This window comes from Drosophila mauritiana, chromosome 2R (assembly GCF_004382145.1).
Source record: "Drosophila mauritiana strain mau12 chromosome 2R, ASM438214v1, whole genome shotgun sequence".
NCBI lineage: Eukaryota > Metazoa > Arthropoda > Insecta > Diptera > Drosophilidae > Drosophila > Drosophila mauritiana.
The window spans coordinates 12,164,014-12,178,906 of NC_046668.1; the positions used below are offsets into that span (position 1 = coordinate 12,164,014).

Here is a 14,893-nt window from a genome sequence, read left to right on the forward strand (position 1 = left end):
TCCGCAGGATCTGCCCACGCCCTTCTGCAAGGAGGCGAGACTCACCTACGTCAGCATGCACGAAAGGGTTCCAAGGACCTTCTACTTCATTGTTTCCACGCCAGGTGGCGTTGCGGAGGCGATCTTCAACGTGAACTTCACCAAGCGCCACCGACAGCTGTCGAACTCCATCGACGACGACGAGGAGGAGGAGCTCAATCGACCGGAGCAGATCCACTTTCCCGTCTTCAATGGCAGTCCCGCCGATGGGCGTGGCTGGTGGGCGGTAGTCTTAGCCCTGGTTTTTGCCCTGGCAGCTAGAAACCGCCATTAGATTTAGTTGGGACCCTGTGAGAGTGAAAGCTGAATGAATGATTTCTTAGGGAGTGACTGACGCGTTTACTACACCGAATGTTCTATGTAATCTAACCCCCTATGGCTAAGCATATGTATGGATTTACCCAGTTACTCGACATTACCACGTGAACTATGCTACACAACTACTACTCTATATAGCAATACATATGTGTATCTGTAACCGATTTAGCCAAGCATCCAAATTGCCCTAGTCTAAGACCCCATATCCCATAAAAGAAAAACACACTTTTCTAGATCCCCCAAAAGGAACCGGAACCGACTCTTTAACCCTAAGCTATTCGAATATTTTTACTGTAACCCCTAGCTGTAACTGTAACTGTAATGGTAACTGTAACTGTAACCCTATCGCTGTATGTCAATGTGTATGAGTGTGCGCTTAACTTAAATGCCAAAGCCAGAAATCGTAAGGAAAAGTTTACAATTCTTTGGATAAAAACATTGTTATAAAGTTGATTATTACGAATACTTTAAGTTCCTTTTCGACGAAGAAGAGATCTCGAGAAAGCGACTGATTTTGTTAAATATTTTGAAGATGTTTAGAACTAAAAGCACGACGAGGAGAACCTATAGTTTAAAAATGTATATGAGGAAGTCAGAGACGAAGTAATACTTACCAGGCACGAACAAATTCCTTCCATTTGAAAAGTTTGCCCCGAGCAAAGAAACTGTAAGATATTTTGGGAAATCAAATTAAGCGAATGATCAAAAGAGTTTTAACCTGAACGAATTGGGTTTTATTAGGCATTAAATCGCACCCTATCATTTCACTATGAGTTTCCAATCGTTTGAAAGGACCAAAAACGAATCGTTTTCATTTACTACGAATATTTTTGTAACACAAACATAAGCATATTTATAGCCCCAAAACAAATGAGAGACCCTCCACATAAGCGATATTTGTAAATAAATGTTCAAGTAGAGAATTGCTCAAACCAAAGCGAAAAAGCAAATAAAATACCAGATATGATATAAAAAGTGTTAAATGTTGTTCGAACGCCTAACTAAAGCGACTAAAATATCATATGTAGCGGTTCAACGAGTAAACTAAACAATAATGTATGTAAAATAACGACACACACACAGCCACTGAAAAGTTCGTTTACCAGCTATTGTAAAATATTTCAGTTTAAGGATCAGCAATGTATGTGCCAGCGAAATCGAAATCGAGATCGAAATCGAAATCGGGATCGTTTGCTTGCCACAGAATTTTTTGTACAAAGCCCAAGCTTTTGTAATTTATTTCTTAGTCGATCTAAGCTTCAGATTATTCTATATCCTATGCGCAATACATACAAATATATATATATATATATCGGTAGGCTAAGCGATCAGTGTAAAAACCAGAAATACTTAGAAGAACCTAACGCCAATTTGAGCCACAGCAAAATTACATTTGCAGAGTTCCAAGAATTCTGACAAAGAGCGGAGAGCATTGTAAGATGATAAGTTTAAATTGAGGTTTAATTAATTATTAATATGAGGATATAAAAGGGAGTGGAGTGGAGTATGTGCGTACCCTATGTATAGTTCAGTTTAGTGATTTAGAAAGAGAGTAATTTTTTTCGCTCCTTGGGTTCATTGTCAGCTGAAAATTGCGAAACTGTATGAACAATGCAAGCAAACACGTCGTCATGTTAACTAACTAATAAATTACTAAACAAGTGAATTACTAAGCAAAATGTATTTATGATTCATTGTGTTGGTAATATTTACAAAATATAATTTATAAACAAAGCCAACAAACAAACGAACAAACATATATGTATGACTAAAGAAAATACTAGCTCCTAAGTGCAACACAAACCGAATGTGGCAAATTAATTTTAAACCAATGAGTAATTACGATAATTGCGATATGAGAGACAGAATGTTCATCTGTAGTGCAAAATGTTTGAATAGTGCGGTCGAGTGGGGACACTATTAACCCATACAATTACGATTACAAATACAAATACAAATACAAATACGAGAATACAACAATACGTGTTACAATAAGCAGAATCGGTTTACATATATAAGACATAGGCCCAAGAGAAATGTAAGCAACCACCACCAACAAAACACTTTTAGCCGTAAACGCAGCCTCGGCGATCTGGCCACAAAGTATCGGTATCCATGAGCGGATGAATTGGAGGATGATACCCCTACAACAGAATCAAAAACTAACTCTTAAGCGACACCGTTTACTACCACTGCCCAACGCAATAACTCCGCATTCTTGGCAACAGGCGGACTGTTACGTTTAAGCCAACTTCGCAGGGCAATTGGCCAGGTTGAGGGGCGGGAAGGTCAGCATGGTCCACAGAGCGGAGGTCGGAGGTCGGAAGGTCTGGGCAGGGCAGCCTGCCGAGGAAATTTACAAGTTTAAGTGACAAAGCAACAAAAGAAAATAGCCAATTTAGCATAAAGTAAAACACAAGCCGAGCAGAATGCAAATAAAAATGCAGATAAGAACGAATGGCGAGGGGAGCGGCAAACAGACAAACAAACAAACAAACAAGCAAACACCACATACACACACATGACACAACACACAGAAATGAAAATGAACATGGAATAAAATTTAAAAGCAGAGAAATGCAACAAAACGTAAATTACTTTAACTGGGTGGTGGTGGTGGCGGTCCAATCCAAGGGCCCGGAAAAGCGGGGAAAACTCAGCCAATCAATCAGCAGCCAGGAACGCCCGTCATTAAGCTGCAATGTGGAAATCAGTTGAAGGAAAAACCCCATCCAGTCGACACGGCAGATACTCTTTGATGGAAAAGGCATAAAAAAGTTAAGTTACACCAGTAATTTCTTTGCTTTTTATATGGCCATCAAAGTGGAAGTTTGAAGCGTAAGTATAATTTGCTTAATTGTAAGCTCTTAAACCGAAAAGGAAGTCTCTTAATGATTTTCTTTTTGCGGAAAATGCCTACTTATGGCATACCAACCAGTGCTATAAGATTTAAGCATTCAAATAAGATTTCATACTATATTTTTTATGCCTTGGTTAATTATTTCCCTGAACACTCTACCTGAAAAACCAGTGAACTTGTGGAACCCCAAAGAATACTTTCCAATCCGCACACTACGACCAAACATTTGTGTTTCCCTTGTGAGTCCACGATTCAATTGGCAAGCTGAACCGCGACCTCAATGGAATGCCAATGATATTTGGCATGATGCAGTTGCAGTTTGAGCTGCTGTTGCACTGGCAGTTCGCTGTTGCATCAATATCAATCAGAGGCCAACGAAAGGGAAAGGCCAACCGAATGCAGCTTTTGGGTGACCGCAGGCTCTGCCTGTTTTGTGCCAAGGAGATTCCGGTTTATGTTTTCGGTCGGTTTGGTGCATTGGCCCAAACCGAATCCCCAATCAGATACCCATACCCATACCCATACCCGATCCCAGAGTTGCGTTGTCACCACGACCACCACCGCCACCGAATTGGCCAAAACAGCAGCTAGCGCGGCTCTTGTTTATTAGTTGGAAATCAAAAGTACATCGACACCGCAGGATTTGTAATGGCCACACTGCGGACCTGGCTGCTACACTTTTTGGCCTAAAGAGTCGGTGTAACCTGTTTGCCGATGGCCAAAAGCAACAACTGACGATAACCAGGCCGGTTTCTGGCGCTAATGACAGTGAAATGCCTTCGATCTGCCGAGGCGCCAGCGAGATTACAACAAGCGGGGGCGTACGGTACAGTGAGGCTAATGGTTGCATTAACACGCACACACCGAAAGAAGCTAGTTGCAAATGGTATGTGCTTTCTAAGTTCATTGTTTATTTACTTCTAAAGAGTAAATAATGAGAAACTGATTCTATAAAATAAATAAATTAATAAATTATTCTATCATATGATGTATTTTAAAATTTGATTATTTAAAATGTTTAATAATATAGGAGCTCTTTCCTCTGTATTTTGATACAAATATGAGCAAACCATAGATTAAATCAACCTGTGGCTAGCTTTTTTAGCAGTTGCACCCAATCACTGGCGCCGATAAATGGCGGTTTGGCCACCACAATTTTTACAGTGTAATTTATCAATCAAAATTCCCGAACACTGATCGAGTGGAATAAACTTGTAATGTTGCAGGGGCAATGTAATTGTGGCGATGGCGATGGTGACTCTGTGGCCAATGTCGACGCACGCGCCACAGCGAAAGGTGCACCAACTAATGGGTATACGTATGTACGTATACCCCGGACCCACGTCGTTGCCCCCTCTTGGTGGACCTGGTTGCAGATATCCGCAGTCGCCAATTGGCATTACTTTGCGCATTTCGTTTTAATTGTTGTGCTCGCACGGCTGCAGCCAAGTACGAACGCCCAAAAACCGGCTGGCCAAGCTGGCAATTGGAGCCTCCACCCCATTTTGGAGCGCACACATATTTCAATTTGCTTATGATAGGCGCCATCGTTGAGGAACCAAAATCCAGAGCTCGGCTGTTGCCATAAAATTGCAAGCTTAATGCCGTCGCAAAATGGGCGAGTCGAGTGATAAGTCTATGTCCCGATGGCCTGATAAGTGCATTTTCACATCGGAATGGCAGGAGAAAACTCCTAATTAAGTGATTGGGGAAGCGAAGTTGGTTTTTGCTTAACATATAGTTCATAAGCCTGGATATATGTCTATTCATGTTACCTTACATGGAATGAATCCGATCACTAGCCATGTCCGTTTGTCCGTCCGTATAAACGTTAAGAGCTCAAAAACTATGAAAGAAATCTCCCTTGACCATATCGCTCTGTATTTTCCAACGAATTTTATAAAATTGATACCTTTTAGCCAACGATTAACCAATCGTTCATATTCCCTTTGCCATTCATGCCAAAGTTATCGCTGACGACTTTAAGCGCGCTTAAAATGCTGACAATTAAAATCGTTTTCATTGCACTTCGATGGGCGGCAATAATTCGCCACCCAGTGCGCTTCCATGAAATTTCACAGTTCAATTAATGCATTTTAATTTTAACTTTATTTTCCAATTTACTTCACACAGTTAAAATGGACGCGAGAAGCAACAACGACAACAACAAGCGCCAACAAGGCGGCCAAAAGCGTGGAAAAGTATGAAAGAAAAAAGCAGATCAGCCTGCAAATTGTTAACGCAAAATTAAAAATTGTTTTTGATTGATTGTTGCATAAAATTGGCTTTTGGTCTGAGGATGGAAGACCGAACTCTACTCCCCATTGATTGTAATTACCTTTTTTTTTCACTCTCTTACATATATTTCATTTGCCCTGCGCACTTAATTAGCCGACTGCCACGCCCCCATTCACCTCCATCCCACCGACTTTTCCGGCTGACTGAGCTTTTTGAGGGGAAGTACAATAAGTAAATATGAGCAATGCCGGGTCCGGTAACGAAATTAAGCGAATTGCTTTTAATAGATTTTTCCGCCATTTCAGCGATTTCCTTCTTTTTTTCAACATAATTTTATTGTCCCATTTCGTTTGCGGTCACAAGGCATTTCAGAGATTTCGTTGATTTTCCAAAGCTGCAGTGCGACCAGTTTTCCTTAGGCGGAAGAAAATCGACTACAGGTGACTTCTGTTACAATTTTACCGAAATGCTGATCCGGCGAAAATTAGCCAAGTCAGTAGTTGCTGGTCACGGCAATTTATGGCTCGCATTTTCCCGCACTTGCTAGGCTTATGCAATCATTTCCCCCCCGGCTTTTCATCATAATTGTCGCTGGGGTTTGGTGCGATTCGGTGCGGAAAAGGCCGGAGGAAATGCCAACCGAAATGGTGATCTCTGCTACAAGTTACAGTTTCCAGTTCTCCACTCCAGCCTCATGGGTGAAAGTCAGATGTGTGTGCATGGGGCATGCAACATGTCTTTAATGAGATGCACGCAGATAAAGAAGCTTGCCGATTACGGATGGCATAAATCACACCAAAATGATCGCTGGATCTATATGTTCGGGTAATGGAGGCATTAGCTCTGCCAGAACGCCCACTTTCCCCACATTTGTTGTGGTAGTTATCTTGCCAACTACAAAAAAGTAATGCTGTGTGAAATGGGTATACATACAAATATTTTCGTTACATTACAAATCAATAAATTGATAAATTAAATTTATACCAAACTGATGTAACACTCGGAATGGATAACTTACTGCAATGGTTGCCATTCAAAAATTAAATGATCTGTTCAAATTACCATTTAAATTCATGCAATTCCTCGACTCACATAATTTCGCCATAAAAAATATAAATATCTTCAAAGCGCGCACAACAAAAAGAAACAAAAGAAAAACGATATCATTAAATATGCAATAAATAAAATGAATTACCAAAGCATTAATAAAAAAGACGCATTTTAATAAATCAGACAGAAATAAAACAAAAAACAAGTCCACCGCTGCGCCGCCGCCCGCAAAACCGCATCCACATTAATCAATCAGCCGAAAACGTCAAACGCTGCACAGCAACAACAGCAACTCATTAAAAATTAATGAAAACACGCCGGTGGAAAATCGAAGGAAAAGCGTATGAAAACAATGCGCTCGAAGGTGATCGAACCGACAGGTGTAAACTGAATGCGATAATGGCGCTGCAGGTGTTATGGGGCAAGGAAATGCGGCAAGATATTTATGTCAACGAGCCAAAAGCAGGTGGTGGCAAAGGGCGTTTAGGCCACGACAAGGGCTTTCACAGCGGACTTAGCCACATGCCTTTGGCAGGCCGAAAACCAGTTTCAAAGTTTTCCCGCGCTTACCAGTTTTGTACATTTTTTTTCTTTCTTTTGCATATATTTTTCGGCAGGGTCAATGCTGCGCCGTCGTAGAAAGCCATAAAATCCAAATTGTCATTGCCGTGAAGGAGCATAAAAGACAGCGGCGCTTGCGCAATCGCTGGATGAACAAGTTTTGTGCTACACTTTAAGGATCGCAGCAGCAACATCAGTCGCAGAAGCAGCAGCAGCAGCAACATCAGTTGCAGCAGAGGCAGCAGCAACAGCGGCGACGACAGCAACTTGCTGCAAGCCCACGACGATGAAAAGAAAACGAAATGCTCAGTGCCCCACGGTTTCACTTTCATTCGCAACGCGCACGCGCAACTGGCAGGGTCGCACGAGAAGAGCACCTGAAAACCGATATCGCATCGAGTTCGATTTCCCCGCCAAAAATAAAACAAAAAAAATATAATAAGTGAAATATATAGAAAAATAATAATACACTTTTGTGCCATTGCGGAGAATTACAATTGTTTTAATCGAATAGAAAAGTGATTATAAGTGCGTTTTAATTGTGCGGCAATCAATATAAATAATTGAGTGTTTTCATTTCATTTGGCCTGGCCGCATACAAAACCTACGACAAAACACGAATATATAAATTCCATCGGGCAGTACTTAATGGATGCAGGTAAATGCAAAAAGCGGAATATATTTTAAATGTCCATTTAGCTGCGCAAATTATAATGCATTTGCTCTGCTGCGGGCGTAGAGCAAGAATAATTTCAATGTGCAAATTGAGTTAGTAACGAATGCAATTTGCTTGTGATTTAATGCAAAGGACTTGTATGGATACCATCACCATCAATGGTGCCTTACATTTATTGGCAATCGAAAGGACTTAGGCGCACTTATGAGCACATATGCATACGAAATGTCTCCCGTTTAATAGCTACGTTCAGATCGTTATCCATGCCCAATTAAAGCCACAATTTCCCTACTGAAAGCTCCACTTTCTTGTGCTATTTGGCCAACAAGACAGTCTGGACCGGCTGCAAAGCGCCACGGGCCACTTAGCCATGAATATTGCAGGTGAAATATGTTTTGGCATGCATATTTAATGCCTATCAAAATACAGGCGCAGTGGCCAAACTATGTGAAAACCCGTACGAACCATTTTAAACGCCATCAATTTCAATTTTCCAAATTAAATGCGTGGTTGCAGGGGTAGTGGGGGGTTTCAATGGGGTTTTGGGGGGTTTTGGGGGGTTAATTAATAATTCATTACGTTGCCAGTAGCAATGACATAAGCCCCAAGCGCAAACGCAGCGCCAAGTTCAACAACTTGGCAGGAAAAACGACGAACGTTTTAGGGAAAATCTCTTTTAAAGCAATGGAGAAAGAGGAGCGCCAAAGTGCCTGCCTTGGCAGCCACTTAGGAAAAATCATCATCCAGCGACGTATCGGTTAAAATCAAACAGCCCGACAAGTGAGTGGCCATAGTAGTCAGGAGTGGAGTGGAGTGCTGTGGAGTGCAGTGGATTCGAGTGGCTTGGTTTCAAGTGGAGGCTATTGGATGGCCTTTGGAGCGGGCCCAAACAGGCTTGACGACTCCTCCATTTGTCGCTTGGAATTTGTCGTGGTCGCCGGGGTTATTCACACCAACACCACCACCACCATCATCTATACCACCATTCGCACGCCAAAAAGCCCAACAACTTCCAGCTAACTCTTTCTGCTTTTGGCCATTTCCGTAATAGCTCCATGTGGCCCCACCGCCACCAACGACATCTGCTAACGGCGGCAGCCACGCTCTGCTGTCTCTTGGCCATCATCGTCCAGCCGGCCCTCTCGGATGAGCCCCCCATCCTTACTTCCTCATCAACACCCCCATCCTCAGCAGCAGCCTCGGCCCCTGGCGATCTCCCACAGAATTTCACGGTGGAGGCAGCGGCCACTGAAGCCCTGAGTGACAGCAGCGGCAAGGAGGTAAGTCCGAGTTTAGTGAAAGATTTTGACAGGCAATGAGCGTCGCTTTTGACAGCTTAATAAGCAGCCAGCCGGGCAACTCATCCGCGAGGTCATCGAAGGTCCAAACTTGGCCGACGAAGTGCGCGAGGATCCGGAACTGGAGAGGGAACTCAAACGGGAACGGGAAGCCGCGGCTATAGAAACAGAAACCGAAACGGAGTTTGTCGGGTAAGCCAACAATCAAAGGGAAAATATGAAAAGGCTTTATAAAAAATCTTAAACATAGTTTTGCTGTCACTCAATTTTAATATGCAAATAATTATAAAAAACAAGGAATTCTTTTATAAATTAATTTTATAGTAATCTCTTCTCCCTGCTCCCAGTGTTCCTGGCATTCTGCCCACTGTTCTGCCTCCCAAAGATTCGGACAGTCCCACCAATGGACATGGCTACATCCAGTTCGAGATCAACGATGAGCTGCCAGTGGAAGTGGCTCGTCGACAAAGACCCATTGAGCAGACAGTGACCCGCTCGCGAACGGAAACCGTGAACGAGGTGCTGTCCAATCTGTTCCCCAAGGGATTCTCGGACATTTTCCGATTTAGTGGCAATACAGAATCATCCACCACCACGTCCACGACCACGAATAAGGCGGTGGTACGGCCCACAGTGGTGGATGTGGTCAGCACCACAGAGGCAGCCAGCACTGAGAAGCAAACGGAGCCTCCAGCCCCGAATGCCACCTACTACAGTTACCAAACCACCGTGACGAAGGAATACCGCCGGGAACTGGGACCAGGTCACACGGAGATAGTGGTGGAGCAGATTAGGGATCCGGGATTCCGAGACGGCAGTAACCACATTTCCCGAGATGAGCTGCTCAGGATCAATCGAGCTGCTGTGGCGGCTCCAGTGCTGCCCAGTGTGCTGCTCCAACCGGAGGGCGATGACAATGAGACTCTGGTGGCGGCAGAAAGTTCTCCAATTGTGATACTGGGCGAACACGATCCGGACCTGGAGGAGGGGCAGGAGATAAATGACAACCAGATTGCGGAGACACGCCACGTGGGCAGGGAGGCCTACCAACACAGAGTCCCAGCTCCAACTTTCAATGGCATCGAGAGTTATACCAACCAAAAGGGTCCCGGTCAGGATCAGGAGATCAATGTGCACATTGTACACGACGGACCACAGGGAAAACCTCAGCAGGCAGAGGCACAGGTAGGATTGCATTGTTAAATCAGTCGTATGTGATAATATGCATATTACACATATTTACAGACGCCCAAGGAACACCAGTCGCAGCCTCCGCAGCAGGCCTTGGATCACTTCCAGGCGCACAGTGAGCAGAGATTCCAGCAGCATCATCCCAGTCAAGAGGCACCATCACGGCAATTCCTCAAGAGCTTCAATCCCATTGTCTCGGGCAGTGGCGACGGACCCCTCCCGAAGGGCAGTTTCCACTACGAGGTGCAGAATCCTCCCCAGCGCCCGAATCCACGGACGCCGGAGGAAGGAGACTACGCCGGCCAATTTGTGAAACCTGCTGCCCAGTTGGCCTACCAACAGGAGCTCAGCCAGGTGATTCCACAAGAGCAGAGCAAGCCGCAGCAGCAGTCGGAGTTGCTGCACACCAAGGCCATATCCTCACCCTCGCCGGATATCCAGCAATATTCTGGCTATGCAGGTCCCACACCCGTTTCCGCCACTCCAAATAGTCTGGTGTTTGTGACCTTAAACACTCCAAGTCCACCCCACGCCTCGGCGGCACCATCCATTGCGCATTCGCCACTTGAGCCAGGTGTCCAGATCACAGTGATTCACCCGGCTCCCCATAACTACGTTGCGGAGGCTCATGCCGAGCCCTCCCAGACCATCATCCAACATGCTCCAGCTCCAGCTCCAGCTCCAAAGAAGTCCAGTCCATACACCTTTGTGGAGGTTCAGAAGTCCGTGAACATCCACAACAAGCTAATCACGGAGAAGGACGGCCGATTGGTGGAGCAGCATGAGACCATTTACCCCCAGCCATATCCGAAGAATCACCTTTCGCAGGCACCTGAACCTTCCAAGAGTTACGCATCTCTGGCTAAAAATCCTATTCACGTGGAGTACGATAGTACGCCCCAGGAAGTGGCCGTCTCGCATGCCTCCGTCCATTTGGATACAGATCATTCTGGACACACAGCTCCAGGTCACAGCGAACAAACGATCCACCCAGGTCCTGTGTATACGCAACCAGAGCAACACCAGGAGCACCAGGTACATCAGATTCATCAAGATCATCACATAGTCCACCATGAGCCTCAGCCAGAGCATGAGCCTCACTTGCATCAAGATCATCTGGAGCATCATGAGCATCCCTCACTGCAGCCATATCATGTGGAAAAACTTGAAGACCACGATCATCATGTCAAACAGGTGGTGGAGAAGCACATACCCATACCCTATGCCGTCCCTCAACCTGTGCCCGTGCCTGTCCACGTGGAGCACTATGTGGATCGTCCCTATCCAGTGGAGACCATTGTCGAACATCCCGTTCCATATCCCGTGGAGAGGGTGGTGGAGAAAATCGTCGAAAAGCATGTGCCCGTGGAGGTGGAGCGCATTGTGGAGAAGCCCGTGCATGTCGAGAAGATTGTGGAGAAGTTTGTGGACCGCCCGATGGCTATTCCGATACATGTGCCCGTGGCCATTCACATGCCCATGCCGCCGGGACACTCCTCGCTGTCATTTCCCCACTTTTCCCACCCCAATTCCCTGACGCCCTGGTCCCACTCCGTTGCCCACATTCCACCGAAGGTGTTGCAGAACTACTACACACGGATGCTAAAGAAGTTGCTACCACAGCTCACCGCCAAAACCCCCATCCCACAATCACCCAAAGCGGTCAAGTTGAGCAAGCCGGTGGCGGCCATCAAGCAACCGGTGAAGCCCGTGAGGGGAGAGGCGCCCAAGGTCGCCACCTTCAGTTTGGCTGACATGAAATTCGACCTTCGACCTCCACCGCCGCCACAGGGCTCGCCTTGGTTGCAGGGATCCCGATACATCTATAATACCCTTCCCGCCGATTTGGCCACCGCCGCCGCCTCGGCTCCCACCAAAATGGTTAAGTCCTACATTGGCGTCGTTCCAGCGCCGGCATCTGCGAACTCAGACGCTGGGGATTCCCCGCTCACCAGCGAGTTCGATGAGTTCCAGCGATGGCGCAACGGACACTCCCTGAAGCGCAGTCCCGACTTCGGGCGCAATCTTCAGCTGGAGTACGGATTCAAGCCCCCTCTGGTGCCGTCCATGGAGATCGATGACAAGGGCAATCCCCTCAAGCAGGCCGAACAATCGGAGACGCAGTGAAATTGAAATTGAAGCAGGGAGAGCGAAGAAAAAGCGTGCCAAAATATAATGCTATAGTAAATATTATCTATTTATATAATGTATTTAAAGCAAAGCATTTAATAAAATTATATTAACTTTACAAAACATTACAGAAGGTATTCTAGCAATTGGTTTAGCTTCACATTTAAACATATTCATTTAAACTTTTATTTTAAAGTGCTACTTCTTGGATTTGTAAAGGGGAAAAATCTCAGACCAGCACTTTGCAAATTGCTGACAAGCCCCAAAGAAAAGTGCACATGTGGCAGTCGGCAAGCAAATGCTTAGCTCGGGGGCAATATTAATTAAACAAATGAGAGTGACAACCCTGGCATTAAGCCTCGGTGACGAGACTGTACCCAATTAGATGGGCCTAGGCCAGGCATACAAATTATGAATTTCCTCAAGTGCTCAAATGCAAATGAAAAATGCCCCCATTTATGAGCGTAAAAGGGTTCCTCCAGTATCCCCCATTTCTTATCAGCCCTCAAACAGGCGCCACGCCCCTCCAATTCGGGGCACACACGTATCGCATAAGGGTGCCCAAGTGCAAAGATTTATATGACAGCTCATAAATTTACAACACATGTAGCGCCCAGCAGATATTAGGAGATACGAGCATTCTTCGGTGACAAGCCAAGGCCTCGCACGTCTCGAGTTTTGAATGTTATTGAAGCGTGTTTTCTGAAGGCGAAAAAATAACAGTCTTGCAAATGTTTGCACAGCCAGTCGAAGAGCACGTTTTTTTTATTTTTTGCTAACTGCGAATTGCGAACTGCGCGGCTGCAGTTGACATTTGACATTTGGCGGGCGGTGGGAATGGGCGTGCCGACAAACAGTTAAGCACACGTGTCGAACGGAAACGGAAACCAGAACCCGATAGGCAATCGGAAGCTTCGAGAAGCCAGGAAAGAGACCCACTAAAACTGTATTGGCTAGATCATGATCTTGGCTAATGTCGTTTCAAATTCAATTTCATTAAAAATTTAAAATGTGCACGTTGTTCGCAAGTTAACCTCAACTTACCCCTGGTATACAATACAGATATACAAATATATTCAATAAATGTTTATTTAAATTACTCGCCCATAAATCTCAAATAAGTGAGCTCAGCAAAATTCTTAAATGCAAATTAACCGACAGCAAATCGAACTCACTTTAAACCATGCCAATTGTACATTCTGGCCAACTTGAGCCAAATTCAGTATCGTAAATCAAAAATTGTTCAGTGCCACGCCCACAGATATCAAAAATCAATTGCGAATGCAATTGCAAATGCATTCTTTGATAGACTCCCCGCTGGGGGTAAGGTTTTGGGTCACAGGACGAGAACGAAGCCAGCCGACAAGAAAGATAAGCCAGGGAACAATTGAATAATTTATATGCAAATAAATAAAAGTACTTTCGGCACAAAGAGCTTTGGCGCAAAACGAGCAAAAAGCGTGTGAAATATATTCTCCGTTCTGGCCACAAAAGGCGTGACACACGCTACAACAACGGCCGATTTCGGGTATTTTCAGGAGTTTGCCCATTTTCCTTCTATTTTTTTTTTTTTTTGGCGGCCTTCGAAACCCCCACCTATTGGGGGATTTCCCACCACCCCCCTGCACTTGCCCGACTGTCCCCAAAAAGCTGTCGGCCTTTTTGGGTTTGAGTTTGGAATGGCTGAACGTTTGCTCGCTGCATGTCATTGTCAGGGGCTGCCAACTCTGCATTTGATATACGATGTGTTGGCAAGCCGCCCAAGTTGGCGGCGGACCGCGGGCAGGGGGCGTGGCAGTGCGAGACAAATGCAGCTGAACCGAAAATTGCATTTCCGCTTTGGAAATTGCGCAAACTTCCGCAACGAGCGGGGAAACCCGAAGCGAGCTGAACAGTAAAAAAAAAACAGGAAAACGTCGCCAGACAATTGGCAAAAATTTTCTATAAAAGTGTGAAATAGGCCGCCACCCCTTGGCCAACGTAAAAAAAAATTTGTGGAGCGGGTGTGGCGGGAGTAGGTGGTGCAGATGAAGCTGACATGCCGTAAAGTGGCCCCACTGAACCACAGAAAACTTGTCACACAAAAATGAACGCAAAAGTGTCAAAAGCACACAAAGATAAGGCGAGATGAAGGGGATGCAATTGAGGAAACTCTGGCTGGAAAAAAGCCGAAGAAAGGAATGAATGACATTGGAATTGCACGCGGGAAGTGCAAGGAAATTCCCGAAAATAAATGGTTTCACTGCTATATTTACTTTGATAGAACCACTTGGTTAATTTGCCCAATCCCCAATCCTTATGTTAAAAGCCAGTTTAAAAACGCATTCTTCGCTTGACAAGGGTTAGTTTCCATGTCGCCAAGCCCGCTAATGGGCGGAAATACCTGCGGCTGGCAAATCAATCCCCCTTAAAAAACATCAAACAGGTGCAGTTAAAGGACTGGCAAATATTTGCGCCCCCACTTCGTCTAGACTGGGATTTCGACGTGCCAATGGCAGGCCAACAAAAAGAAAGTATATTCTAGCACTTACC

General features: G+C 45.1%; 2 protein-coding genes across 2 annotated transcripts in view; both read left to right on the forward strand.

The window, feature by feature from the left end:
• The window catches only part of LOC117136420 (irregular chiasm C-roughest protein), a 117,212-nt gene extending 114,309 nt beyond the window's left edge, over window positions 1-2,903 (forward strand). Inside the window, exon 12 of the mRNA XM_033297331.1 lies at window positions 8-2,903. Coding sequence (XP_033153222.1) covers window positions 8-313 — 306 coding nt within the window. The 3' untranslated portion in view covers window positions 314-2,903. The remainder of the gene's footprint in view (window positions 1-7) is intronic.
• A 4,449-nt stretch (window positions 2,904-7,352) lies between these two features.
• Window positions 7,353-12,489, forward strand: LOC117137531. The gene is made up of 5 exons (XM_033299017.1): window positions 7,353-7,724; window positions 8,794-9,022; window positions 9,078-9,232; window positions 9,388-10,225; window positions 10,286-12,489. Exons 2-5 carry the CDS (start codon window positions 8,798-8,800, stop codon window positions 12,356-12,358), a joined length of 3,291 nt encoding a protein of 1,096 aa, XP_033154908.1. The 5' UTR covers window positions 7,353-7,724; window positions 8,794-8,797; the 3' UTR covers window positions 12,359-12,489.
• Window positions 12,490-14,893: the final 2,404 nt, after the last annotated feature.